This window comes from Montipora foliosa, chromosome 6 (assembly GCF_036669935.1).
Source record: "Montipora foliosa isolate CH-2021 chromosome 6, ASM3666993v2, whole genome shotgun sequence".
NCBI classification, from domain to species: domain Eukaryota; kingdom Metazoa; phylum Cnidaria; class Anthozoa; order Scleractinia; family Acroporidae; genus Montipora; species Montipora foliosa.
In genome coordinates this window covers 10,710,126-10,720,841 of record NC_090874.1, presented here as the reverse complement: position 1 = coordinate 10,720,841, position 10,716 = coordinate 10,710,126, and the positions used below count along the sequence as shown (strand labels likewise).

The 10,716-nt window shown below is 40.1% G+C and overlaps 2 protein-coding genes across 2 annotated transcripts in view; both read left to right on the top strand.

The window, feature by feature from the left end:
• The first annotated feature begins 984 nt into the window (after positions 1-984).
• Positions 985-4,084, top strand: LOC138006658 (trace amine-associated receptor 1-like). Its single transcript, XM_068853128.1, has one exon. The coding sequence runs from the start codon at positions 1,512-1,514 to the stop codon at positions 2,448-2,450; it is 939 nt and encodes a 312-aa protein (XP_068709229.1). The 5' UTR covers positions 985-1,511; the 3' UTR covers positions 2,451-4,084.
• Positions 4,085-9,513: 5,429 nt separating this feature from the next.
• LOC138005028 (C-type lectin lectoxin-Thr1-like) overlaps positions 9,514-10,716 on the top strand; it is a 10,475-nt gene continuing 9,272 nt past the window's right edge. The window contains exons 1-2 of the mRNA XM_068851319.1: positions 9,514-9,525; positions 10,237-10,333. Of these exons, the coding sequence (XP_068707420.1) occupies positions 9,514-9,525; positions 10,237-10,333 (109 nt within the window). The remainder of the gene's footprint in view (positions 9,526-10,236; positions 10,334-10,716) is intronic.

The following is a 10,716-nucleotide window of genomic DNA, read 5'->3' as shown; positions in this document are numbered from 1 at the left end:
TATGGAGGGTTTCACGCTCAACTTACTATATAAGCAAGTGGTGGACCAACTCGATAACAAACGGTTTGCCGTCTGCGGCAAATCTACGACACACGCTCTCGTTTATTTAGTTCATTGTATTCTAGACTATTTATGTAAGGGTGCTTGCTATGTTCGTCTTTTTGTAGCTGACTTTAGCAAAGGGTTTGATCTTGTGGATCACACGGTACTTATGCATCAGTCAATTCCAGCAGTGCCCACCCCCCCCCCCCCCCCCCCCCCGGGCTAACCCCCGGGCATTAGCTTTTTTTTTGTTAAATGGACAAATTCCCCGGGGTGGGGACACATAGCTGTGTAAATGCCCCGGGTTGGGGACGAAGAAAGAGGGCAAATGCCCCGCCCCCGGGATCGTCGCCTTCCAATAGGCGCCTGTATTCGCAAATAGCAGTGTTAAAGTAGTTGCCAGGACTGAACGGATGAACAATTTTTGTACTTATAAATATCAATAATATAGTTACTGGTGCCCTTGTAATTCAGCTGTAGCTGCAAGAGGGGTAAATAAACTGATCAATCAATCAATCAATCAATCAGAGAATTTTCAATAATCACCCATGTAATTATGCTAATCCACAATATTCCACATCCCCCGAAGTCTCACATTAGCACCTGCCTTTAAGAGGCAATAAATACAGCCTTTTCAAACATTGGCAGGAAAAACCGGTTTTATTACTTTAGCAGAGTTCTACGTTTATCGTGGGATGCTGTCAATTTTTTTATTGTAAATGTTTATCGCTCGTGGGATAAAGGCGTCATAAAACAAGTGTTTGTCATCCTGAATTATGTCTTTCTCTGGCAAAAAAGATAAATGCCGAAAGGAAATAGTAGTTAATACGGGGGTTCTTCTGCTTTTTTGTTTTTTTTTATATATCAAACTTTTTTGCATGACAAAAAAGGAAAAGGACGCAAGTCAGTATTGCTAAATATACGTCGTATTGATAACAAAACTCATTCAACTTATCCTCACGGCTCTAGGCCACTAGTGCTATCCATGATAGCCTGGAACTGAGAATTTTAAGGTGTCAATAATATCTTTTTACGCGACATTTTCTAAAGAGGTTTGTTGCTCCTTTAGTGAAAAGAGTGGAAAAGTGTATATTGACTCTCTTTTCGGCAACCAATTTAAACATTCAAGTGAATAAAAATTCAAACATTTCGGATTCTATCCCACCCAGAGAGAAATCTTTTTCTGAAGTTGAGTATATGCTTTTAAGCATAAAAAACAGCAGCTGTGTTCACCATGATAGCTCATGTGGTCGGGAGACCTTGTAGAGAAGATTAGACCTGCCCGTCCAATGTCAAATAACAGGTGAAGACAAGACAAAAAATTTACATAAAGAGTTGTCTTCTCTAATCATACCCTATGTTATAACGTTCATATTGACGCAGCTTTTCCATTAATCAGTTAAGATCGGCCTTAGAAAGGATCACGTTACGTAGACCAGTGCACTTCACTTTCGAGCTGTTTACGTGTAATGGAAAGTTTCAATTACCCATTGTCCCCTTTCAATACTAATATATCTATTAGTAATGGTGACCTCGCGAAGCTGCGAAGTTTCGCCGTCGCTAGTTGTATCATGAATGTATGTACTTCGTTTGCAGCTGTTTTTGGAAATGGCATTGTGCTCTTGGCAATATGGAAGAGTCAATCACTCCATTCGCCATCCAACACCTTACTCTTCGGTCTGGCATTAACCGATTTCTCCGTCGGCACATTCATTCAACCGATGCAGGTCGCAATTCACTTTACCGGCTTCGTGTCAAACGAACGAAGCCCACGGGCCCTGCAACCGTCTTTTGACATCCTCTCGGTGATTTTATCGACGGCGTCTTTTACGACGGCAACTTTCATCAGCATAGACAGATATCTCGTCTTCCACCTTCACATGCGATACAACGCTATAGTCACCAACAAAAACGTCATGGTTTTTATGGGGTTTGGATTATTTCTAGCAGGTTTTCTCGGCTTTATGTGGACGCTTAACCGTAAAGCGTACTACGTTTCTGCAGTGTCGTCCTTTTTGATTTCGTTCTCCATCATAGTTCTGATGTACTTCATGATCTTTCGAATTATCAGGCGCCATCAGGCTCAAATACAGGCGCAGTCAGAGGTCGCAACTCAGCAAAAGACCACTTCGCAACGGCTTTTCGTTCGTTCAACAAAATCTGCTGTCAACACCTTCTACGTTTGCTTTTTCTTGTTCGTATGTTATTTTCCTTACACCTGTCTAGGAATTTTTATACAAGTAACAGGTTACAGTATCACGAAATACATAGCACTTCAACTCGCGGGAACTGTGGTCTTCATAAACTCATCTTTAAATCCTTTGGTTTACCTTTGGCGAGTCGTTGAAATACGAAAAGCTGTTTTGAGTATGTTACGGTGCTCAAACACTGAAAACGGCTTAAGATGAGTACCTTCTGACTTCAGGACTACAAACAATTAAGCAATGTAATTAAAGCGCTGCACTTTGACCATTTATTGGTTCAAATCCCCAGACGAGAGCCACGGGTTTTGTTAACTGCGTTTGTCGAAAAGTCTGAAAAAAAAATAAAGGGGACGTCGATCTTGATGACACTAAATCAAGAGAAAGTTTGCTTCATTATCGATTCATTAGGAGCTGCGGAGTTTGCCTAGGTTCGCCTAGGCTAAACCTACATACGTAATTTTCGTTGTTACTGGGTTGCCAAACCCAGTCGGAATCTCGTTTTCATTTCGTTGGTTTTTTTTTTGTTTTTATTTTTTTCCGTGTCGGGAAAAGTCTTGCCTGTCACTCCCCTGCTAAGTGGTGTCTTTGTGCATAGAGTCTTCTGTGCGTATTTTGTTAGGTTTCAGGGGGCTGGGGTAATGCGTAGCTTGCTCTGCACAATTAACCTGTAATGGCGTCGAAAGTCATTGTAACGCGAATGGCGTTTTAGTACATCTTTAAAGAAAATATACCCATATGGAGCTCAAGAATGGAACGTCAAGACAGGTGGCGAAACATAAAGATCTGGAATCTTAAAAGCGACGAGTAATGGACTTCGACAGCGTGAATCTTTCGCCCGTCGAGCCGAAATCAAAATGAGCAGTACTTCTAATATTTCGCCAAGGTGGTGTTACGTACAACACTGAAACCAAATGGAAATTTCTCTGGTAACTTACGGGTTCAACAAACACAGAGAAGGAATCGAACACCACAAGTAGATATCTCTGTGATCTCTGTTGTGTGTCTCACAGTGTTTACTGAATAGGGGCACCCAACGTCAATTTTCGGAAAATATCTGTTCGAAAGACGATTTGAGATCTAGAATTTTCGGAACATTTGTTGTAGAATTTCTTGCTTGCCTGCCTCTCCTAGGATTTTCGAACATCTGAAAAATGGTATAATTGCCCACTTTTAACGTATTTTTACCCTAAAAAGGTCACCTAGAACTTTCTGGAGCATTTTTTGTGGTGGAAGTTTTCGAAAAGGTAAGTTCTGATCCCTATAATTTTCGGATCACTAGACTTTCAGCTAGGAAATCCGAACAGATGAAAGAATTTTAGGGGATAAAAATATACCTATATCTACCGTTTAAATACAAAAATACGTTTAACAATGCTATGTTCAAGTGGTTTTTAAGTACATTCTCGTTGAGTGCCCCTGACTGAAGTCGCATCTATTTAAAGACTCTTTAAAGTTTGCCTGTTTGTCTGGCAAGTAACATTCATTTTGTATTCAACTCTGCAAAGGTTAAACTGAAAAAATTGGAAATGTGACAATGAAAAATTATTTGAATGAAAGCTTGTTGTCTCTTTTGCGCTTTATTATTTACGGTGAAGGTTCTTTCGAAAAGGGTTTGATGTGAACTGTCAGAAATTTATTTAATTGCATATGCTTTGTGATTGTGTGTTTCGTTTGCACGCACGCAACTGAAATAGGAAGGGTTTCTTGCCTCTTATAGCAAATATGTTGCTTGTTTCAATAAATGTTTCGCTGGAAAATATTTCTGTGAAATTTCTAGCTTTTGTAAATTTATCATGTTGTTTAATTTTCGAGCTTAGCAAATTTGCACACGTGTTGAAATGTGACTCTAGTTTAATTAGCAAGAAGTTCAGTTGCTCAGGTTCTTTGACTGAACTTGCAAATTGGACAAAACGTGCAGTTGTTTCTACAGAGGAGGAATTACATGTAATTCCGCCAGATGTTTTGAGTAAAGTATATGGTTTAATTAAAAGGAGTTTTTAAAAAAATGAATAATTAACATTTCGTCAACAACGACAATACAAAGCACCTGAGTTTGTGAACTCGACGAAGTGCTAGAATTAATTCTATTGAAAAAGAACAGGGGCACCCAACGACCAATTTGTTGTAAAATGTATTATACCCCAGTTAATGAAAATAAATGTTATTAAGGCATTTTCAGGTGTTTTTCAGTGTTGCTGGGAAAACATTATCTGTTCCTTTTTCCCAGCAAGACACACAAGAAATTTCCCAGCCAGCTAGATAAAATTGGTTGGTTTCCCAGCCAGCTGATCAAATTTATTTCCCAGCCAGGAATTCCGCGCGCTTTCAAATCCCTCGATCCGAAACGACCGAATAAAAGCGACAAAACCGGGACAAAACAGGTTTCTTCCGCATGCGCAATCACTCTGACCAGCCGTCGTATGTTTGTGACTACTCTCTGGGAGAGGGAAGGGGTCCTTTTTTTTCTTTTTTTTTTTTTTAAGTCGTGCTCGGTCTTCAGAGTTTCTACAGCCAGCTCGGGTTGAAATGCTAGAAAAAGTCAGTAATTCCCAGGCAAAACCTCTATCAATAACAAAATTTCCCAGCCAGCTAATCGAAACACCTGTATTTTTGCCAGCCAGCAAGATTCCTCTGGGGAACAGATAATGTGAGGAACAGATTCGTTGGGTGCCCCTGAAAGAACGTATTCCTAATGATATTTGAGCGAAGAATGGATTATTTAATCAAAACTGAAGGAGTTTTAAATTGGACTAGACAAATTGAATAATTAACACTATGTCTTCAGTTACAGAGCATCTGGGCTTATAATAAATGAAGGCAGAAAAATCCGCTTTCGCTTGGAGCTGCGAGATAGAGTTGCCTTCATCAAGTTGTAGATCCCTTGTGTATGGTGGCCTCCCCGCCGCTGTTTTTTTTTAACTTCCGTATGCATTTCGGTTCCTGCAACGTTTGCGTCGTTGGGCATATTTATCGAAATTGAATTTTTAGAAAATCCTTCCTCTCGACACGGATTTTTTTATTTTTTCGATTTTCGATCCGAATTACATTTCTTGTTTTTCGAAAGGCGTGTATGCCTCCCGGGAAACGCACTGTGAGGCCCTGTCCATACGTATCCGGATATTTTTTAATCCGCAACTTTTTCTTCACGTCCACACATATCCGGATTTAAATCGAATTGTTTGCCGGTTCACACGTTCCAGATTTGTTCTAGTATCCAGGACTCCTCGGTTACTATTGTCAACAAGGCATCAGTAACCTGAGTATCAGGTGTTTCCTAGAAGGAATAGGAAAGGAAAGCCTGACACAGAGTCTTTCAATTAAACCTTCCGCCCCCATCACAGCACGTTATTCAAAATCAGTTCCGGTAGGCACTTGACAAATGTATCAACTGCCATATGTCAAATAACCTGCGATCAAGCGTACTTTTCTTGAGACAGAGCGCTAAAAAGTACGCCTGATACAATTTCTTAACGAGTCATCTGCCGCCCACCTGTCAAGAGTGATGTTATCAAGTGTCATGCTATAAAAAATGTGAGCCAATCAGATTTTACCGGAAATCACCTGCACGCTGCGATTCAAGGAAAGACGCGACAAAAACAAAATAGCACTCTGGCTTTGATGTCTGCAATCAAAGCTTTTTCTGCAAATCCTGCTTGATAGTTGGTGCGGTTTCTCAGTTCAAACCATCAAGGAACAAAGAATTTCGAGATAAAATGGCAGAAAAATCCCGAATTCTTTATGTCATCATCAGGCGCAATCAACAGTACAATAAACTTTATTTAAACTCGAATATTTGAGATGCCAGTAAAAGATGCTATAAAAATAGATATGTGGAAAATGGACTTTGAGAAATTCTAGTTTTTCAGCAGCAGGTACTCAGCTATCATTTTGGTAGAAGTGTGTTGAGATTGTTCAGCGATTCCGTAAACAGTGTCGAATTTCTCTGTTAAGCTGGGCTGATTCCCCGAATGTGGCAGCCCTAAAGTTCTATTCGGTTCTTTTTGGATTCGCAACTTGTTGCTTCCGAGTATATTCCAAAGGACTTGCCACAACTACAAACGTTTTCGAGTTGGTGGAAGAAGAACGATGCATTTTCTTCTAGAATGTTCGGGCCTGTATTAATAACACTATTGTCAAATCCCGTAGGAAGTACAACTGTAATGTCTTCTTTTATTCAAACCATTCTTCGGATGCATTCTCTCCGCTCTTCCTTTAAAGGTTTTTGAAAAAAATCTGAAGTCGAATCAACAGCAGCTGTAAACAGAGCCTAAACATCACTCGTGTTGAAATCCTTCTCGGCGGCCATAATTTCATCAGCTGTTAACCGATTTACAAGAAGTATGATTTGCAATTCTGTAACCAATCGGAGCGAGGCTCCAAGAGCTGTATTGTGTTTCGGCCAATCAGAGTAAAGTCCAGATTCTGGACTGCGAGTAGACGACTCGTTAACTAATTGTATCAGGCGTACCTTTTCCCACCATGTCTCAAGAAAAGTACGCTTGATCGCAGGTTATATGTCAAAGAGCGCTCGGATGGAATAGTGTAAATAAACTTTTCACCGATAAATGCGCAAGGTTTGCGTAGTTGGTCTTGAAAGTCTACTCACAGTTGTGCTGCGATGGTGCCGCTGTTCTTTGAGATTACACACACAGAGTTTTCTTTTCGATTATTTTAAACGGAAAGCCAGTCATAGTTATTAGTCTTGATCACCAACGCCTTCTGTGTAAAGAACTGTTAATCGTTTCAAGTTTTTTACCGAGTTTCCTACAACAAATATTTACGGCTGTTTCTGTTGGAGAAAATTAATATCGGAGGAAGTGTCAACTGCTTCCCTACAATCTGCTGAGGGAGATAAGCAAGCATCGAATTCTAGAACATCATCATCGATCTCCGACTGGAATTTAATACTCCGACGGCTTCAAAAGGACAGCTACACTTCTGCTTCAAAAATGTCAAGGACCAAAGCCTCGACCCTCAACGAAAAGGTCTCTATTTGGAGAAAACCCTGTCGTCGAATATTCGGTTGTCCCATGAAGAAATAAGCCATTTCTGAACATTGCCACGTAAGTTTTTTTGACACCAATTGTGAAGGAAAGTCTGGGAAAATACCTTCAAAACAAACAAGTACTAGTACTGACGTTATCGGCGCTTTTAAGTAAATATAATTTTTAAACTTGTGGCCCCCTAGATCAAACTGACGTTTACAGAATTAACACTTTTCTAACGGCAGGATGCTGCAAAAGCGAGGTAATGGAACCCATCCAAACATGATTCGAGCACAGCCTCAATCTTGACAAAGAAATTACTGTGTGGAAAGGTCAGATGGAAAAAAAAATGTAAACAAGTGAGACTTGTGAGTGAAGTGATCGCCTCCCAAAACGGATCCTCTGAAGAAAGTGACTCAATGGACTTGAGTTCCGTTGACTCCTCCCTCAAAACTGTGGAAAAATGTAAGCATTTCGATGCAGAAACCTAGTACGAATTACATGTATGCGCTGAGCCGCTTAATTCCTTCTACCTGTGATATAACAGATCTCTTCAATGCTTTGAAGTTGTTGAAAAAAGAGAAGCTTTCTTTGTACAGGTTAAAAAATTGAAAAAAAAAACAATATTAAAACGTTTCGTTAATTTTATGAGTGGTGTATTTTCCAGTAAAACACTCCTGTCTGTGTAATAAATGAGGCTCTTTCCATACAGTTGGCGGAATTCAGAGGATATCCTTTCATTCGACAAAAATGCTTTTAAGACAGAGTTCCTGTTCTTGTTTAATCCTTGGAAAGAACTCAAGCGCCCCCTCTGAGCGCATTGTTGAATTTCGCCGATAAAATAGCCGCTGTTCTTCCCTCTTCATGATTCTTCATTTCCGGTTTGTGTGACGTAAGAGTCTTCTGTGTGTTATCCAATAAGAGAAACATCCAGATTCTGGATGTTCGACACAGGCCAATGAATAGATTTGTGTCAGGCCTTCCTTTCCTTCTCTCCCTGACGCCCTGACCCCCTGCCCCTCAGGAAGAGCTGATACTCAGGTTAGGCATCAGTGAGTTTGCGACAATAGAAACGATAGTATTTCGTCCAGTGGTCGTGTTGAATAATTACGCGGTAAGACTAGATCTGAGTTTCTAATGTCATCGGATTTGAACAAGACGATCTCTTCCTCAGATGAAGGATTATCCTCCATTTTGATCACCCTGTCCCAGGACTTGTGGTAGCAAATGAAAAGAAAAAAGTAAAAGCAGCCCCTGGACAGGCAGGATTTGAACCGAGAGTACCCACTTTGAAGGAACTGTTTTTATCCACTTAACCACTAAAGATCAACTGACTAGAAAATGTGCCGATTATTTACCAAAACTATTAAGTATATATATATAAAATCATTGCTGAACAATGGTTAAGTCTGAAGCTTGATTTTAAAATGATTAGCTTTCTCTTGAAGTTTGGTAACCGACATTTTTCACTGTGTAAGCTTGCTTCTTAGCGGGTGTTAATACACGTTTACATCGGCACTTTTGGAAGAAAAAAATTATTGACATTAATAAAAAATGTCATCCTGGCACTTAGTGATGTGGTAATCTAGTGGTAAAGTGAAGGGGTTAATAATAATCACACGTTCCCAGGTTCGAGTCCTGCGAGTCTAGACACTGGAGTTTGGCTTTTAAAAGAAATATGTTCATTTCTCATGATCCCAATCAAGCTTCAGTCTTCAAACTGAACGCTAATACTTCACTTGGAAGAAACTGACAATTAAGAATAATCCTTCAATTGAGGGAGAGACTAGGTTTGATTTGAGAGTATCCGGATTCGACCGTCCACGCAATCTCGTACCCAGAGTCCGCGGGCTTTCTGGTCAGCGGGTGAGCGCTCAACCGCTAACCAAAAACCCCGAGGAATCTGGGTAAGAGATTTGCCGTTGCCACGATTCCAAATTCTTTGCGGATTCAAAACTTTCCACTCTGGAGTTGTGGATTTGCATGCCGGATTCGCCGGATACGTGTGGAATGAAGGCGAATCCGTAAAGAAAAAGTTGCGGTTTAAAAAAATATCCGGATACGTGTGGACGGGGACTAAGTTACTTAGTTTAGAGGCTACGGAGGAAAGAAAGAGAAACTCAGCACTTTCCTCGTTCGCTCAGTGAAGTTGTAAATGACTGTAATCTCCTAGTTTCTGAGTTAAGTCGCTTCTAGTCAGTTAAACCAAACGAAATTATTAACTCGGTAACCCGGTAGGTAGCCATTATTTCAGCACAATCACAATCAACAAAGCTATCCCCATGAAGATTGAGGTAAGAACCCAATCCGTCTTTTCCCCCGGTTTGAAAAACGTCCATACTGAGGTTTTAGTGGGAGGCTCAGAGCTTTTCTCTCTTTTCTTTGGTTTTTTTTAGATGTTGCTCGCCGCTTTCGTGGAAAATTGCAAGACGACTGTCGGCCATTTTTGTTTGAACTTTATTTTGCAGATCTTGTCGCGTGGGGCCGCACTGTGACGCAGGAGTTAACGATGTAACTCTTGTTTAGTCATAACTACGTGAATTTGTCGAGTGTATTATAAAAGTATGTGCTTACTGAAAAGAATCCCTAGTCAGGCCAGGATCGATCAATACCAGGCTCTGGGGAGGAGAATGTGGACTTTCCGGTTGTGGTGGGCGGGTTTTTGAAAACTCAAAAACACTGTCTGGGAACCGAGAAGGAGTTGTGGTTAAATAACTGAAGCGCATGTTCTCAAAATTACCAAATCTTTTCCTCGTAAAAACTGCTGTGCTTTGTGTGCATCACGTCTCTTCCGTTTCAAAACGAATTAATCTAACAATTACAAAGAACGAGAAAACTGCTGCCACATTTTAATTATTTTAAAAAAGGAATTTTTGAATGCAGTTTGTCAATCTAATATGATAGGTTCAGACTGAATAAACATAAACGTAAGCCCAAACGATTTTTTAAGGGTTGTTACCAGCTACAAATGATTGAATATTTTTAAGTGGCCTTGTTTTTGACAGGGAAAGGAAATATTCAATGACGCAATTGAACAGATAAAAAACGATAAAAAAAAGTTCGGGCTCAAATCGGACAATGTTCGCACCTTGCATTTTAACGGTAAGAATTTAACCCTGTTTTATTTCTTCAGGTAGAGAGATTCATGTACAAGCGATATTTCGATTTTGTTTCCACATGGTATAAAACACCTGTATGTGACAAATGAAGTCCTCCTCTTGGTCTACGCTCAAGGTGAGAACTTTCTTGTCTAATTGTAATGAATTAACGAAGAATTTACTTTAAAAAGGACGACACAAACTGTATCAACATCTAAAAATCGAAGCGGAGGGTAACTCTTATACGATCTAAACCTTTTTTTTTAATACGGGAGTTAGCCCACTGGGAACGAATAATCAGGGTGGATTCTAGTTTGGAAACCGAATAGAATTAGCTCAAATGAGTAAGGTTGTTGTCATATGCGAAATACAATGAAGATGTTCCTC

Excerpts from the sequence above, each read along its gene's own strand:
- LOC138006658 (XM_068853128.1), top strand. The coding sequence starts at position 1,512 with ATGGAAAGTTTCAATTACCCATTGTCCCCTTTCAATACTAATATATCT.